The sequence below is a fragment of the Hyaena hyaena genome, unplaced genomic scaffold (assembly GCF_003009895.1).
Source record: "Hyaena hyaena isolate Hyena2069 unplaced genomic scaffold, ASM300989v1 scaffold_312, whole genome shotgun sequence".
Lineage (NCBI taxonomy): Eukaryota > Metazoa > Chordata > Mammalia > Carnivora > Hyaenidae > Hyaena > Hyaena hyaena.
In genome coordinates this window covers 980,868-998,696 of record NW_024080943.1, presented here as the reverse complement: position 1 = coordinate 998,696, position 17,829 = coordinate 980,868, and the positions used below count along the sequence as shown (strand labels likewise).

At 46.7% G+C, this 17,829-nt stretch overlaps 1 protein-coding gene across 1 annotated transcript in view; it reads left to right on the top strand.

The window, feature by feature from the left end:
* Positions 1-7,599: 7,599 nt before the first annotated feature.
* The window catches only part of JPH2 (junctophilin 2), a 70,001-nt gene continuing 59,771 nt past the window's right edge, over positions 7,600-17,829 (top strand). The window contains exon 1 of the mRNA XM_039248499.1: positions 7,600-7,978. Within this exon, the coding sequence (XP_039104430.1) occupies positions 7,600-7,978 (379 nt within the window). The remainder of the gene's footprint in view (positions 7,979-17,829) is intronic.

Sequence of the window (17,829 nt, the reverse complement as noted above, 5' to 3'; positions counted from 1 at the left end):
GCTATATATCCTGTATCTCTGGTTGGCCATCCCAAAATTCCCTCCAAAATTTGCTTAAAAAAAAAAAATCCTGAGTTTCAGCTGGGGGATGAATCCAACATATTCAGTGGCTCCAAAGTAGATTTTACATATACCACATAACATATATATTTTTTTCTTTTTTCATTTTTTTTAACGTTTTAATTTTTTCGAGAGACAGCGTGAGCAGGGGAGGGGCAGAGAGAGATGGAGACAAGAGATTGTAAAGCAGGCTCCAGGCTCTGAGCTGTCAGCACAGCGCTGGATGTGGGGCTCGAACTTAGGTATGTGAGATCATGACCTGAGCCAAAGTCATACAGATGCTCGACTGACTGAGCCACCAAAGCGCCCCCTGCCAACAACACTTCTATTTTAATTTAGTATATGTGCTGCCGAAGCGAGCACTCTTCTATTTTAATTTAAACTATTCTAAGCATTCCCATCAAGATTTAGTGAGACTTTGTCCAGCCATTTTAACATCACATTAATAGAAAGTTTGTTTAACTTTTATGTAGATTACAAAGCAAGTTTTCTTCTTTACTAAAACATCCCACTGACAGTTGGTTCAAGACATTGAGGTCTGGGTTTCACGCATAGGTGATTTGTGCCTGTGTGAGGTGGGAAGGGTATTGCCTGGAAAGGCCCTGAACATAACTAGTGGAGATCTCTGCTAGTTACTAGTTGAGGACAGATTTAGTGACATCTGAAGGCTGTGGTTGGAGCAAGGGAGCGCGATTCCTTGCCCTCATAGCCCTGGGATCGGAGAGATTTCTTAATAATTACAAGCAGAAGGAATGCTACCGCACATCCCCAAGGCAGGAGTTGTGAAACCTTTTCGTCTCATGACTCATTTACAAATTAAGGATGCCAAAGAGATTTTGTTGATGTGGGTTACACTTATAAACACTTACCATGTCAGACATTCAAACCAAGAAATTTAAAGAAGTGATGTATCACTTGATTTAAAAATAATGATTTTATTACATGTTAACATTTTTAATTGAAAAATTAACAAAATATTTTAGTGAGAAGAGTGACATTGTTTTACATTTTGCAAACTTCTTTCATGTTTGGCTTAACAGAAGACAGCGAGGTCTCCTATCTGCTTCTGCATTCAGCCTCTTGTGAACACTGCATGTTGTGTGACTTCTAGAAAATTCTGTACACTTGTGGGGGAATGGACATGAAAAAGGCGGTTAACATGTTAATATCACGAAAATAGTTTTGACCTCGCAGACCCCCTGAAAGGGTAGATCCCTAGACCACACTTTGAGAACCACTCATCTAGGCTGTTAGAGCTTCTACTGTAAAGGCGTCTACCACCCACTCCCTCACCTCAACCAGTGTCTTGCTATATACCTTTTGTGCTGGCGAGAGTAGAGCAAATTGGGTTTAGCGTGTTCCTTGAATAAAGATGGTTCCTCATCTTTAAGTCTCTTAAGTCCTTTTTAGTTTGCTTTTCAATCTGGTCGCCTGGTTATTTACTTAATTCGGTATGTTATCAGAACAGCCACAAGGGAATGAAGAAAGCTGCATCTTCCTTTACCAGTTGTCATGAGGAGTGGTGTCAGGACATAGTTCCAAAGGCTGAGTAACCTGTTTTTGAAATTCAAACTTAGATGAAAGCTAAGCATTCCAGATATCATGGGAATCAATTTTAAGTATTTACACTTTGGTCAAAACCTTCTCAAAACATGAATCTTGAGGGTAAAAATTACTCTGCTTAGACCCAGTTGGGCCAGGTGTCATAGGAGTGCCCCTCATTGGAACATTTGACCTCCTGTGAATGCAGCTTATTGAAGCAATTTCTCTTTCTTTTTTTGTTTAATGTTTGTTTACTTTTGAGAGAAAGAGAGAGTGTGAGCAGGGGAGAGGCAGAGAGAGAAGGAGACACAGAATCTGAAGCAGGCTCCAGGCCCTGAGCTGTCAGCACAGAGCCTGCCTGACGCAGGGCTTGAACGCATGAACCGCATGATCATGACCTGAGCTGAAGTTGGAAGGAAGCTCAACCCACTGAGGCACCCAGGTGCCCCAAAGCAATCTCTCTTGAATGCACTCTGGGAGATGGTTTCAGATTGTGGATTGAGGAATTTTACTCTAATGTTTTGAAAAGTAGTGTCCTGACAGTGTGCCTCTAATAACTGTTCTTAGAACATTCATTCATCCCATTTATTCAACAAATATTCCCGGAGTGCCTACAGTATCAGGCATAGGATACTAAGTGCTGGGAACTGAACAGTAAGCAGAAGACATCCTTGCCCACAGGGGAGAGAGGAGGATTCCGAGATCATAAGGGCTCGGGGGGAGGGGGCACGGTTGTTCTTTGGGTGGTCAGAGAAGCTTCTGTGATGAGGTGGGTGACAGCCGAACTAAGACCTGAAGAAAGTGAGGGAGTGATCCTCGTGGATATTTGGGGGAAGGGTATTCCTGACAGAACAGCAAGATGTCAGCGAGGCTTGAGGCAGGCCAGGTCACAGCAGCAAGGGGCAGGGGCATGTCATGGAGGGCCTTGCAGGCCATTTTAAAGGCTGTGACTCCCGAATGAGGTGAGGAGAGGCGAGAGGGGTTTGGAGGAGAGGTATCAGACTGGCCTTTCCAGAGGGCACTGGCTGCTCTGTGTGGACCCAGGGGAGCAGGGGAAGAGGAGGCAAGGAGGCAGTTGGGAGGCCACCACAGCAAATCAGGCAATGGCTTTCGGTGGCCTGGAAGCTTGGCAGAGGAAAGATGTATTCTGGAAGTCATGTGGAGGTAGAGCTGAGGAGATCTGCCAGTGGATTGGAACAGGGTGTGAGAAAGACTGGAATTAAGGGCTCTAAAGGTTTTCAGAAGCTGAGAGTTGGCTGGAGGAGCAGACATGGGAGAAGTTGGGAGTCTGATTTTGCCCTTGTCGTCCGAGATGCTTACGAGCCACCCTGTGGCTATGTTGAGCTGGTGATGGACCTATGACTGGAGATCAGCAGAGAGGCAGGCATAGGCTGGAGACACAAATTTAGGAACCATTAGTATATGCATGTTATTTAAAGCTCAGACTGGAGGAGACCACCTGGGAAGTGAATGTAGATCAAAGAACCAGACAGAGGGCCAAGCTCTGGACATTCCCACGGTAGAGAAGTTGGTGGAATGAGGAGGAAGTAGCCAAAGACTAGGTAGGGGCAGCCAGTGAGGCAGGAGCAGAATCAAGAGAGCAGCCCTGCCAGTCGAGTGAAAAACCGTTTAACTAAGAAGAGAGTTGTAAGCTGCCAAGTGGTGCAGAGAAGGAAAGGTGAGCACCTACAACGTGCAGGCACTGGGCACACAAGGTTGGGCCAGAGTGCCAGGCACTTAGCATGAGTTCGTGCTGTTTTTTTGGAATGAACCTAATCCTTGCTTCAAACAACTTAGTTTGGAGGAAGAGCCTGAATGTGCAAAGGCACCTAACCCAGCTGGGAACCTTGTCTGGGAGGCAGGGCTTCTTCAGGCGTCTTCAATGGCTGAGAAGTACTCAAGTGGATTTCTGGGTGCAGGCCCTCTCTCTCTCTTCTGGATTTTCAGGTTCCTCTCCTCCAGGCTCTCTAGGAAGCAATCACACTCGCTAAGTGAGAAGGAAACAGAGGAAGCGAACGATTGCCGTCTCTGATCAAAGAACAGCACCATGGAGCCAGAAAAGACCTGGGGAAAAGCAAGAATGGGACAGCTACCTCTAAAAGCAGTTTAGAATTCATTCCATGTTTAGAAAATTCTGTCTGAGGAACTTGGTTTTCCTAATGACAGTCTGCTGGCAGGCACAGATGGCCTCAAGAGGTCGCCCTTTCCCTGAAATGCATTTGGTTTAAAGGGAGGGGCCAAAACATGAGCGCTCCTCCGGAAGCCGGACACTAATCACCTAAGGCCAGTACCAAATTTGGCAAAAAATTTCCTTAAACTTTTAAGAAATCAAAGTGTCCCTTTATCAATGATATGGTTTATCAGTTTAAAAAGTGAAAAACCACAGGACAAGGTTGAGTAAACATGGATTGTGAAGAGTAAGGAATGCTTCAATCTCAAGGTGTTTGGTATTTAGGTCGTGACTGTCTTACCTTGTTGTGTGACTACCTTACTAAGCATTCTAATTTGAAGAGCAACTTCTGTGAGGATAATTTTTAATTATAGCTAACATTTATTAGGTGTTTAGTGTGTTCTAACCCTTTTTAGATATCAAGTTACATAATTCTCACCCAACCGTAAAAGGAAGATACTGTTATCCTAAATACTAATAATCCTTTGAAACAGGTACTTTTACAGTTGAAGAGTTTGTGGCTTAGGGAAATTAACAATTGGTCCAAGGTCACACCTTGTTAGGGGCAGAACTGGGATTTAAACACATACCTAATTCCACAACTACCTACCTTATACCTATATATATATAGGTACTGGATTCATGCATGTGTAAATGCTATTAAGAAAGAGTTTCTTAATTGGAAAACATACAGTGATTCTTTGTCGTTGTTTACTTATTTATTTTGAGAGAGAGCACACATACACGTGGGAAAGGGGCAGAGACAAGGAGAGAGAGAACCCTGAGCAGACTCCACACTGTCAGCACGGAGCCCGAAGCGGGGCTTGAACTCACAAACCATGAGATCATAACTTGAGCCAAAGTCAGATGCTTAACCAACTGAGTCACTCAGGTGCCCCCATACAGTGGTTCCTAACCAGAAATGAGTCAGATCTGTCTGAGAAGCTTTCTTATTTTTTTTTAATTAATGTTTACTTTGGGGAGAGACAGAGAGAGCGCAAGCAGGGGAGGGGGAGAGAGAGAGAGGGAGACACAGAATCTAAAGCAGGCTCCAGGCTCCGAGCAGTCAACAAAGAACATGATGTGGGACTTAAATGCAAAAACTGAGAGATCATGACCTGAGCCGAAGTCAGATGCTTCACTAACTGATAAGGGTTTATCTGAGGAGTTTTAAAGAGAATAAAATTACCAGAGCCTTTTCCCAGAACAACCTATCATTGATTTGGGGTTGGGGAGGGGGGCTCTGGGATCTGTTTATGTTTTTTAGTTTTTTATTTATTTTTTAATGTTTTATTTATTTCTGAGAGAGAGAGAGAGCGAGCAGGGGAGGGTCAGAGAGTGGGAGACACAGAATCTGAAACAGGCTCCAGGCTCTGAGCTGTCAGCACAGAGCCCGACGTGAGGCTCGAACCCACGAACCGTGAGATCGTGACTTGAGCCGAAGTCGGACGCTTAACCGACTGAGCCATCCAGGTGCCCCTGTTTATGTTTTTAAGTTCAAAAGGTGTTCTGTTTAAATCTTATGTGTACCACCCTTGGGACGGAGCCACCAGAGGTAGCTGCAAGGATGAACAGCCTCTACATTTATCAGGTGGAACAGCTCAGTAGGACACAGCAGCCCCCCAGCCTTACAGTAGGATTATGGTGATTTGCCCAGTGTTTCACTACAAAGAGTATTGAACCTGGGCAATTCAAACCCCTTTAACTTCCACTTTGAGCCATTCTCCCCTCTCCCCTTGAGAGCAGAGTTGGGAAGAAACGTATGATTCTCCAGAGAGGTCGGTGACAAGTGGCAAAAGCAGAGCTCCCTGAGGTCGGCAGTGAGGCATATTCTTAGAAGGGAATTTGTCAGTCAGATCCATTCACTGGCTGGACGGTGAGTCAAACACCTAGACATGCAGTCTTTACCACTGCTACTTGCTGCCTGTCAGCTCGGCAGCTTGGTGCCGGTGAGCTCAGAGGCTGGGTGTTTCTGCCTGGGGGTGAAACGTGGACCCAGATGGGGCTCTTTAACAGTGAAGGAACCAGTAAGAACTGGAGGCAGCTGGGCTGAAGGGAGAGAACATGTTCTGTCCATTTCTGAAACAAGAACAAATCTTCCACAGTGACTTCAAGTGGCCCGAGTTATCGTGGGATTCGGGGTATGTCAGATAAGTTTGAAGTCGGATAATAGTCCGGTAGTTCTCAGACGCCCTCTGGGCTTCCTTTTTAAGTGATTTCTATCCTCCCCCCTCTCCGTATCTCTACATCTCCCCCCCCCCCCCCGTTCCTGGTGTCTCCTACCTTTCCTAGAATTACTCTGTGCTCCGGTGAACCCTGGGCTCCAGGGATTTCCAGTCATTAGTCCCGGCCACAGCTTCAGGTCATGGAGATTCATTTGTCCCTTTCACTGGAGTTTGGTGGGAACCTGAGTGCTGGGAATCCGCCCGGGGGCCTCTGGTTCTGCCCCTGCCCCAAGGGCTTTCTGAAGTCTGGCCTCCCAGGCCCTGAGGACACCAGAGAAAAAAAGAGCTTGGAAAGGGGATATTTTTAAAAAATCATGAATCTTGAGTATTGCCGAGGCAACCTCATTCCAAATAACCAGCGACCCTGTGCCTCAGAGACAGGAAAGACAGGCTCCTCGCCCCTCAGAGAAGAGGGAAAGGGAGCCATCAGTGGCTTTTCCAGGCTCTTTGCAAGGTGTTCCCAGGGGTGCAGAGGGGGATTGGGGGTTGTGCATGAGCCCTGGACTCGGATTTGCTCCATCTTCCAGAATCTGTTTCCAGAACCTCACTTCGTTTCCTGAGTTCCCTCCTCTGCTTTCAAAAGCATATGTGAAACCATGCCCGTTCCTTTCTCTTTAGGTCACCGGATTCCTTTATGGGGCTGGCAGCGCGGATAGCCCTGGGGCCTGTTAGGACGTGTGAGTGGCGGTGGGGCTGAGATTTGCCAATCGCTCTGCTCTGGGGGATTTTAAGTGTTCCAGGACTGGGTGTTCCTCTAGTCCTCCTTTCCCCCCCCTTCCCCGATCACCCTGCCCATTCCCTTCCTGCAGACTCCAGCTGGGGATACTGAAGGTGGAAGGGAGCTCATACCCAGGGGAAGAAAAGCCACCAAATTGTCCCAGCTGCCTACACTTAATTCTCCGCTGCCCTTCCTTGCCTCTCCAGCCACCCAGCTGGGTCTGGAGCACTAGCCCAATTTGAAACACCCCTCCCACGTTAAAGGAGGCTGGGCTGGCCAGGGGGTTATTTTGGGAGCAGCTTCAGAGATCCAATGGCCTTGTTAGGGCAACACTGACCTTTCCGTCCCAGGAGGAGGGCAGGATCGGAGAGGGGCGGGGCAGCGGCTGGGAGATGGACAGCCCCACACACCCACTGGGTGGAGAACGGGGCCAGCCGGCTGCAGGAATTCAGCCTCGGGCTGGGGGCTGTCACCAAGGAGGAATTTCTCCTCTTTGAAACAGACTGGGGACCCCTCCACCCCACCCTTTGCACTGTACTTCTTAAAGGGATCACACCGTTTTCCTTTGACTCCAGGGAAGCCAGACTTGGGACGCTCTATGGAGACTTTGAATCTTGCCCTCCTGCTTCCTTCCCAACTGGCAGCCTTCCTCTGGCCGGTTGAGTGGGGGCCTCCCAGGCATGGCACTGACCAGCCGACCCAGTGCTGACTTGGCTTCTGGGCTCGTTCAAGCTCCGGTGGCATCTTGCTTTCCCCCTCCTGGGGCACAGTGGTGAGTCAGGGGCGCCCAGCCCTGAGTGTGCTCGGAGAGCGTCGCTGGCACCCCCCATCGCCCTCTCTCCCCCAAGCTGGAGGACGGTGAGGCTGTCCGGGGCTACGATGAGATGAGTGGGGGCCGCTTTGACTTTGATGATGGCGGGGCGTACTGCGGGGGCTGGGAGGGGGGGAAGGCCCACGGACATGGACTGTGCACGGGCCCCAAGGGCCAGGGCGAATACTCAGGCTCCTGGAACTTTGGCTTCGAAGTGGCGGGCGTCTACACCTGGCCCAGCGGGAACACCTTCGAGGGATACTGGAGCCAGGGCAAACGGCATGGGCTGGGCATAGAGACCAAGGGACGCTGGCTCTACAAGGGCGAGTGGACGCACGGCTTCAAGGGCCGCTACGGAACCCGGCAGAGCAGCAGCAGCGGTGCCAAGTATGAGGGCACCTGGAACAACGGGCTGCAGGATGGCTACGGCACAGAGACCTATGCAGACGGAGGTGAGCCCGATCTGGGGCCTGCGGAGCTCGTAGGGGCGGATGAGTGAGGGAGACTGGTGGAGGTTGCGAAGAGGGAGGGGCAATATGACACAGAATCAGAGGAGCCAGGACACTATTTGCTGTGTGGCGCTGGGCAAGTTGCCCTACCTCTCTCAGAATCAATTTCCTTCTTAGTAAAGGTGGGGCCAATAACAGGGCCATTGAGAAGACTGGCAGCAGTGTTTAGGACAAGACCTGATGTATAAATACACACTCCACATGCATCCAGTAAAACCTAACTACTACTGTTTGCGTGCTAGGATTACAACCAACCAGGGAATATACTTCGGCTTGTGCTCAACTTTGCCATGAAAATTATTTTCAAGCAATAGATCATTAAGTGTTCATTCATTCACCCATCCATCTGCCCACTCATCCATCCAGCCAGCCAGCCACCCACCCATCCATCCACCCACCCACATATCAGACCATCCACCCATTCATCCATTCACCCACCCATCCAATCACCCATCCATCCATCCATCCATGCACCTATCAAATCATCCACCAATCATCCATCCATTCATCCATTCGTTTAGTGCATATTTCTGTGGTACCTCCTATTTGCCGGGTATTATAAAAAGAGTTAGATAAAAAGAGGAATAAGATACAGCCCAAGGCTTCAAGGATGGGCTTTAGACAAGCCATTATACAGGAGTAGGTACAGAGTGCTGGGTCAGAGAAGTTAGATTTGAGGAGGTCAGGGACTGCTTTAGAAGAGGTGACATCTGAGCTGGATCTTGTTGGGAAAACTGCTTTAGAGAGGGTGTAAGTGGGGGAGAGGAATGAGTAAGAAGCTCAAAAGCATGAGCGTGCCCGGTGGGTTAAAGGAGATGGAGAGGAATTTTCTGTGGAAAACAGCAGTGAGGAGTGGCAGAGAAGATACCATCACATCATCCACTGGGTATGACTACACGTATCACTTAGTTGAGCCTCAGTTTCCTCATCCACAAAATGCGTTTTAGAATGTCAGTGCTGCTCAAAATGTGGTCAGTAGACAGGCAGTATCAACATCATCTCTCCACCAATTCAGAATTCAAAATGAGGGGCCGCAGCTAGACCTTCTGAACTGAATTTGAATCTTGAGGGTGGACACGGGCATTTGGTTTAACAAGCCCACCTGGAAATTTTCACATACATTAAAATTTAAGAAGTAATGCTTTAGCTCAGGTGCTTGCAAACGATAGATAGCGGGCCAAGCCAGCCAAGCTGCCTGTGTTTGCACAGCTTGAGAGCTAAGTGTGGTTTTACATTTTCAAATATTCGAAAAAAAATCTAAAGAAGAACACTACTTGGTGACATGTGAAAATTGTATGAAAGTCCCCACATAATATCCTTTTGGCCTACAAAGCCTATACTATTTACTATTCAACTATTTACAGGAGAATGGGCTGGCTCCTGCTTTAAATGGCCCTTTAGTTTCCTTCCAGCTCAGGATAATTCTATGAAGTCTCCGTAACATGCCCCATTGGGAAGAGGAGCTGACACAGATAACTCAGATAACTCAGAACTATATATCATCTGTTAGGCGCATTTGTAGTATATTATATCACTGTGACAGAGGGTGGGCAGTGGACAGTCCCAGAGTGGGTTTGGGGAGGGGGCAGGAAGGGGCGTGAGCCAGCCCAGGGCAGAAGTTGTGCTCAAGCTGAGGCTGGTGGGCATACATAGAGGGGCCTCACGTACAGGACAGGCTCCCGACTGGCCTGCCCATTGGTGAGTACTGGCGAGCACCCGCCCTCCAAGGCGTCTGTGTGTTAATGAGGTTGTGTCCCTGGAGTTTCCGCGGGTGCAGTGGTGGCTACACAGCACTGGATGGAATTGGACAGCGCTGAGGACAAATTCTGGCTCCACACTTCCTAATTTGGTGACCTTCAGCCATTTGCTGAATCTCTGCAATTCGGTGCAGTTCAATTCACTGGATGTTTATGCTGGATGCTGCGCTGAGCACTGGGGACAAGTAGAGAGCCGGCCCCAGCTTCTCTGGCTACAAGAGGGAGATGACCCTTGAGTGCTTGCTGGGCGTCAGGGCAAGCAGCAGAGCAGTGCACGGTGTGCCAAATGTTCCTTCCCTAAAACGTCTTAAAGGGGGAAACCTCTTCATTCACGCATTCATTCATCCATGCAGCCAATACTATGGGGCACCGGTCGTGGGTCCAGCACCATCCTACAGCAAGTTCCAGGAGCCGGGGCAGCGGGCAAGCAAAGTTATGAACAAAAGAATAGCAGAGAAGGAAGAGGGTGACTTTTTGGATAGTGTGGTCTGGGAAGCAGGGTGGGAAGACTAGGGAGAGAGTAACGGCTTCCAGGAATGATGGTCACAAAGGCCCTGAGGAAGACAGGACTTGGCATGTCTGAGGAGCAGCAAGAACGCCAGGGTGGCAGGAATAGCGTGGAGGGGAACAGGCAGGGGGTGACGCTGGAGCTGTCGGTGTAAGCCAGGTCACGTAGGCATCGCAGGGCCCTGGGCTTGATTCTGGGTGTTGCGGGAGCTCTTCAGGCTGGGTAACTGGGAGACCTGTTCCTCTGGCTTGTCAGAGGCCCAGACTCTTCCGAACGAGACAGTCCCACATCCAGGGGCCCTGGAAACCTCATAGATCTCTCCCAAGCCACACACGAGGTGCAACTCTCCAAAATTAGATGTGGCTGCTGCTTCGGAAAATCTCCTTAATCAACCTGTCATCAGTTCCCCGAGGGTTTGTTAAGGACCTGCCCTTTGCCCCATCCTGGGTAGTGCTGAAGAGAATGTGGACAAGTAAGATCCTGCGATTAGAGACGGCTGGGAGTCAGGCAGCCCTGGGTTATTACCTTGGCTCTATCCTATTATTTAATCTCTTGGAGCCTTAGTTTCCTCACCAATAAAATGGACTTATGCTAATCTCTCGTAAGATTTCTCATGGGATAAACAGGTACTCAATAAATGGTAATTGTTGTAATTACTATTCACTTTCATGAATTCATTCAATAAACATGTATTCAGTGATTATTATGAAGCCAGCACTATACTACACTGGTGGTGGGAGGGAGGAGTATAGAAATGAACAGAATGGAGAAGGTCCTTATCTTCCAGAGAATCTAACAAGAAATCATACTATAGTGCGTTGGGTGCTAGGCAGGAAAGTGCTGGGAACTAAGGGAGGAAGAGGCAGGTAACTAATCAGACTGAGGCATTCAGGAGGGCTTCCTGGAGGAAGTGGCAAGCCGGGCTCTGAAGTATGGAGTGAGTCAGGTGACAGGGGTGGGAGATGAGTGCCCCAGGTGGAGGGAACAGTGCACGTAAGTCAGGAGGTCCAGAACTGACTGCCACCCAGGAGATAAAGCTGAAAGTTGCATCTCTTCCCCAGTTTTAGGAAATACTGATCAAAGGGACAATATGTTCCATTTCTTCCAGTCTCCACCTTGTCTTGCCATCAAATGTTGCAGGTGACTGACTCTTCTAAACCAAAGGAGGGGCACCTGGGTGGTCAGTCGGTTAAGTGTCCAACTCTTGATTTCAGCTCAGGTCATGATCTCACGGTTCATGAGTTCGAGCCCTGCATCAGGCTCTGAGGCTGAGCATGGAGACTGCTTGGGATTCTCTCTCTCCCTCTCTTTCTGCCTCTCCTCTGCTCACTTGCTCTCTCTCTCAAAATAAATAAGTAAACATTCAAAAAAATTTATAAAAATAAATAAATAAACCAAAGGAAACAACAATTTTCCAAACTGGATATACTGACCCATTACTAAGTGGTAAAATCAATTCAGTGGGTCATGACCTGCATTTCTAAAAATGAAAGAACAGGGGTGCCTGAGTGGCTCAGTCAATTAGGTGTCCAACTTCGGCTCAGGTCATGATCTCACGGTTCGTGGGTTCAAGACTTGCGTCAGGCTCTGTGCTAACAGCTAAGAGTCTGTAGCCTGCTTCGGATTCTGTCTCCCTCTCTCTCTGCCCCTCTCCTGCTCACTCTCTCTCTCTCAAAAATGAATAAATGTTTAAAAAAAATAAAAACGAAAGAACAGAACAGAAAATCAGAGTGTCTCACAGAGGATAAGAAAGCATTGTTTCCTGAAATGTTTGTTCAGCTGAAGATACATATACATATATAACGTGTGTGTGTGTGTGTGTGTGTGTGTGTATAAAATTGTCTTTACATGCATCATGTATTTCTTACACGATGTGGGTAAAAATGCATTTCCTACTGCAGGTCATGGTCAAAAACATTGGAAAATCACTATTCTAAAGTGACTTGTTGACATGGAACCTTCATCCAAGCCGCTGCCATTCCCACGTCCACAGACTCTCTCTCTCCTCCATGCCTGTCACTTCAGCTGGGGGTTATTCCCAGGGTAATTCCCCCGGGAAGGGGAAGATGGAGAAGGCAAGGTGCTCCAGGGTCCCGAGCCTTGCTATAAACTTCCTGGCACCCCTCCCCCACCTACAGCCCTCTTCCTGCCCTGGCCATATATAGCAAAACTAAAAATAGCCCTGGCCATATACAGCAAAACTAAAAATAGCTGCTGATTTAAAGCTCCAAAGCAAGCATACACCAGGGCCTTAAGTAGTAATGCTCCTTTTGACGGCCTGGCTGTCTCCACCCCAGAGACCCACAGACTCCAGGACTGGAGGGGCCATTGAGGATCTTTGCTTTCTGAGGTTCTGGGGCCCGTGCCTTGGCCTCAGAGGCCCACCAGGGTGCAGGCAATATGTGTGCATATGAGCGTGGACTATCTGTGTTTGTCCTCAGAGAGCCACAAGATTCTCAAAGTGATCTGGCACTCAAATAAGTTCTAGAACTACTTACTCATCTAGTCAGTAATCCCCGCTCCCAAATGTGCAGTGGAAAAATCAGGACCAAGGTTGACTTTGTTCATGAAACCAATAGTAATAATAATAGTTAACATGTTTGGTGGGCTTACTATGTATGTGCCAGGTGCTGGGCTTGGCATGGGACATGCGGTGTTATTTAAACCTTCACAACAACCTCATGGGGAAGTACTGTTCTCATCCCGATTTTATAGACGAGGAAATGGAGACAGAGGATTGAAGCACTGTCTTCTTACTCATGGTCCTCTAGCTAGTAAGGGGCAGACAGAATCAGATGATAGTAAGCAATAATTAAACATTTCACAGTATAACTATTTTTAATAAACAGTAAACAACTATACAAAATAAGACTGGCTACATAATTTGTGAGACCCAGTGCAAAATGAAAACCCAAGACCCCTTCTTCAAAACCATTAAGAATTTCAACACAGCAGTAGCATTAAAACTAAGTTCAGGCCTTCTAAGCTCAGAGCCTGGAGCTATGACCCAGGTTGAGTGCTTATGAAGCAGACCTTGACAATGGCCATACCTGCATGAACCACTTACTGTGTCTTTAGTCTGTGCCAGGCTCTGTGCTAAGGATCTTACACACATTATATTATTCAGGCTTCTTAATACTCTCATTGACTACCCTAGCGGTGTTTATATCTTTATGACTACAAACTGCTATAAGTTAGGTATTTCACATTGTTTTTTTTTTATTAAAAAAAGTTTTAATGTTCATTTATTTTTTAGAGAGAGAGAGGGAGGGAAGGCAGAGAGAGAGAGAGGGAAACACAGAATCCAAAACAGGCTCCAGGCTCTGTGCAGAGCCTGATGTGGGGCTTGAACTCACAAATTGCAAGATCATGACCTGAGCTGAAGTTGGAGACTTAACCGACTGAGCCACCCAGGTGCCCCGCTATTTCACATTGTAATTCTAGACATACACACACAAATGTAAAACTGAAATATATCATTGCAAAATAATATTCCCCTTTCTATATGCAGTACTTGCTATTTTCTCTTTTATTTCATCTTGTTGAGAGAATTAAACTCTGCCCTGATAGAATAAAGCACTTAGAACAGAGTTTAACATATGGGTTAGTGCTATTATTATCATTATTACATGTTTTAATATGACAACTGGGTAAAAGACCCAAGCATCTGCTCTCTGGATCCAATTTTATCTCTCTTGCCTAAAGCTGATGTCTTAAGCTCATTTAAGCCCAATTGACTCTAAACATGGGAGCAAAATAAATTTGCCAGGTTCTGGGTCTGAGCAATACCAAGTGTCCCATTATCTGGGCCTGGGATATGTGTTCTTTGAAGCAACTTTATTTATTTATTTATTTATTTATTTATTTATTTATTTATTCACTCATTCATTCATTCTCCACAGGAATATCTTTTCAATTGATCTGTTTGTCTACCTTTATGCCAATATCATGTTGCCTTTGTTACTGGAGATTTATAGTAAATTTTACTTTATTTTATCTTCTTATAGTACATTTTATTTTTTTATGTTTATTTTGAGAGAGAAAGAGAGAGAGCACAAGTAGGGGAGGGGCAGAGAGAGAGGGGGAGAGAGAAAATACCAAGCAGGCTCTGCACTGTCAGCTCAGATTCTGATGAGGAGCTCAAACTCATGAACCATGAGATCATGACGTGAGCCGAATTCAAGAGTTGGATGGACACCTAACCAACTGAGCCATGCAGGTGCCCCTATAGTCAATTTTACAGTAAATTTTAAAATCAGAGTAAATCCTCCAACTTTGCTCTTTTTGTTTAAGGCTGGGTTCTTTTAGGTCATTTCTGGTTCTACAGGTACATTATAAAATCAGCTTGTTCATTTCTAGTAAAAAGCCTGATTAAAAATGCCTTAGACCTAGGGGCACCTGGGTGGCTCAGTAGGTTAAGTGTCTGACTCTTGATTTCAGCTCATGTCATGATCTTGCAGTTCATGAGTCTGAACCCTGCATCAGGCTCTGTGTGCTGGCGGTGCAGAGCCTGCTTGGTATTCTCTCTCCCTCTCCCTTTCTCTGCCTCTTCCCTGCTTGCTCTCTCTCTCTCAAAAACAAAACAAAACAAAAAATTTAAAAGAAATGCCTTAGACCTATACATCAATTTATAAAGAGTGGATAATTTAATAGCAGTTAGACTTCCAATCATGGACGTGGTTTAAGTCTCTATTTATTTAAGTCTTTAATTTCACTTAGCAATGTTTTGGAGTTTTTAGCGTTTTGCACATTTTTTTTCATTGAATAAAATTAACTAGTTTTTAAAATGATATTGTAAATGGAACTTTAAATTTCACTTTTCCAATTGTTCATTGCTAGGTTATAGAAATGCAAACATTTTTGTCATTGACTTTGAATCCTTTTACCCTGCTAAATTAACTTCTTAGTTCTAGTGGGATTTTTCCTGTTCTTTTTCAGATTTAAAAGGAACATCTTTTAGTTTAAAATTTCTTGATTGCTATTAAAAATCAAGTGTGTTAGTCCTAAGAGGGGCACGTGGTACTTAGCACGTGGGGCTTACAGTAGCCAGATCCGGGTTCAAATCCCCGCTGTGCCACTTCTTAAATCTATGAACATGGGCACACCATGCAACCTTTCTGAGCTTCCATTTCCTTTTTTCCATCAGGGATATCAAAATCTCCTTCAAAATATGATTGAAACAATGAAATAATACATAAAAAGCACTTAGCATAATGCCTGGCACACAGAAAGTGCTGAAACTATTCTCCTGTTTTGCATTTCCTTCTCAGTCTAGAGGATGAACTAATTCAGGGTGGCCTGAACCACAGGTGTTTTGGAGAGACCGTTTCAGTGCAGAAACTAGCTTTTGACTTGGGAGCAGTTAATAAGCTAAGACTTTGATTTGATTAGTTCTGCCTTGAGTCCTGCCAGTGTTGATGGAACTCATGCCAGGCACGATTCCATTTCGAATGTAGAATCAGCATAATTTAACCTCATCTTGAAAATCTCATGTCCCAGTTCACAGCCAAGGGGCCAGCGTGGCAGCCGGCTGAGCTGCTGTCTTGGCAGCTTCTTGACTTTTTCTGGGACCCCAAGAGAGCAGAGCGGACCCTTAACGAGACAGGGAAGTGGACACAATTAATCTTTCTTCTCTGCAGCCTTGCTTTCTGTGATGTGTGTATCCAACTGGCCACATCTCTGCACACATGCTCCTGTCCAAGGCCAGGCCCTTGGGATTCATAGGCCTTGCTTGTTTTCAGAACCTGCTAATTCCGTGTCTCCAGCAGCTGTTCCCTGGACCAGCCCTTGCAACCACAGCCTTGTGAGGAATGTTGAACCTCATTTTCTGAGGGCCCTGGGTGAGGCTGGGGTGCAGGCTGAGCTGGGGGTGGTGCTGCTTCCTGCCATAGACCAGAGGGCTATCCTTGTTCTCTCCTAACCCTTCTGAAGCCAGAGCCACAGAGTAGGTGGACAGTTAGGTCTGGTCACGAGTGAAGCATCCAGGATCCCTACTCCTTCCTTTATAATTGAGAGCTGACTGGCCCAGACCCATCTGGAAAAATCCATAGAGTGATCCAGGGGTTATGGGAACTCCAGAACCCTCTTCTCCCCAGGCAAGCAGTGAGCACCTTGGGCCTGGAAGTATTTAAGCATATGTTGTTGACCTTCATCTGGACAGTGTAGAGCTGGGACCACACACTGAGACCTGAGGGCTGCACACAGCCTGCAGGAAATGCTCCATTTGCCATGCATGGTGTTTTTTTAAAAAAAATTTAATGTTTATTTATTTTTTGAGAGAGAGCAAGAGAGAGAGTGAGCACGAGCAGATGAGGGGCAGAGAGAAGGAGACAAAGAATCTGAAGCAGGCTCCAGGCTCTGAGCTGTCAGCACAGAGCCCGACGTGGGGCTTGAATGCACGACTGTGAGATCATGACCTGAGCCGAAGTCAGACGCTCAACTGATTAAGCCACCCAGGCGCCCCTGCATGCACATTTTTGAGACTTTTATTTTTAATTAAATTTGAATCCTGTATGGGTACCATCTTTAGCAAAGTGATCAAATGTCACATCATTGCCGACAGGACAACCTTACAATATAGACCCTTGATGGGACACACAGAGAAAGGCACCACATCACCTGTGTATACACTATTCCTGCCAGCAAGGTGTGGTGAAGGGGCAGTTTATGCAGGGCTTTGTAGGCCATCTAAGAATTTGGCTTTTTACTCTGAGAAAAATGAGGCCTATAAGAGTGATATGGTCAGATCTTGCTTAAAAGGATTCCTTTGGCTACTGTGTTGAGAGGCTGGGGAGAGGAGGTCATGCAGAAAGGGTAGAAGCAGGGAAACCAATTAGTGAGCTACTGACAGGTGAGAATACAGGCTTGGGCCACCATCTGATGGCAGCAGAGGTGGAGAGAAGTGGTTGAATTCCGGATCTATTTTGAAGGTAGAATCAATAGATTCTGCGGATAGCCTGGACAGGGGGAGAGAGAGAAAGAGGAGTCAAGGATGGCTCCAAGGCTTTGGCCTAAACCACAGAAGGATGGCATTGCTCTGACCTGAGATGAAGCAAGAGTTCAAAGAGTGAAGGTCAGGAGCTCGGTGTTGGACATCATGGGTGAGAGATGCCCATTGCACATGCCATCTCAGCATGGGGGTTGTGGGCAGGCCTGAGCATAGAAAGGGGCCCTGAAAGAAGGTGCCTGGGTGGCTCAGTCAGTTAAGCCTCTGACTTCGGTTCAGGTCATGATCTCACAGTTGTGAGTTTAGGTCCTGCGTCGGGCTCTATGCTGACAGCTCAGACCCTGGAGCCTGCTTCGGATTCTGTCTCCTTCTCTCTGCCCCTTCCCTACTCACACTCGGTCTCTCTTTTTCTCTCAAAAATAAACAAACATTTAAAAATATTTTTTTAAAAAAGAAGGGACTGAATGACCATGGTGGGCCTCCTTTGAACCCAGACTCTCTCCCCTTGATATCTTTTGCCTCCTTACACCCAGTTATTTCTGGTTTCCCAGGCCCTCAGGGTTACAGAGCTGACTTAGAGCCT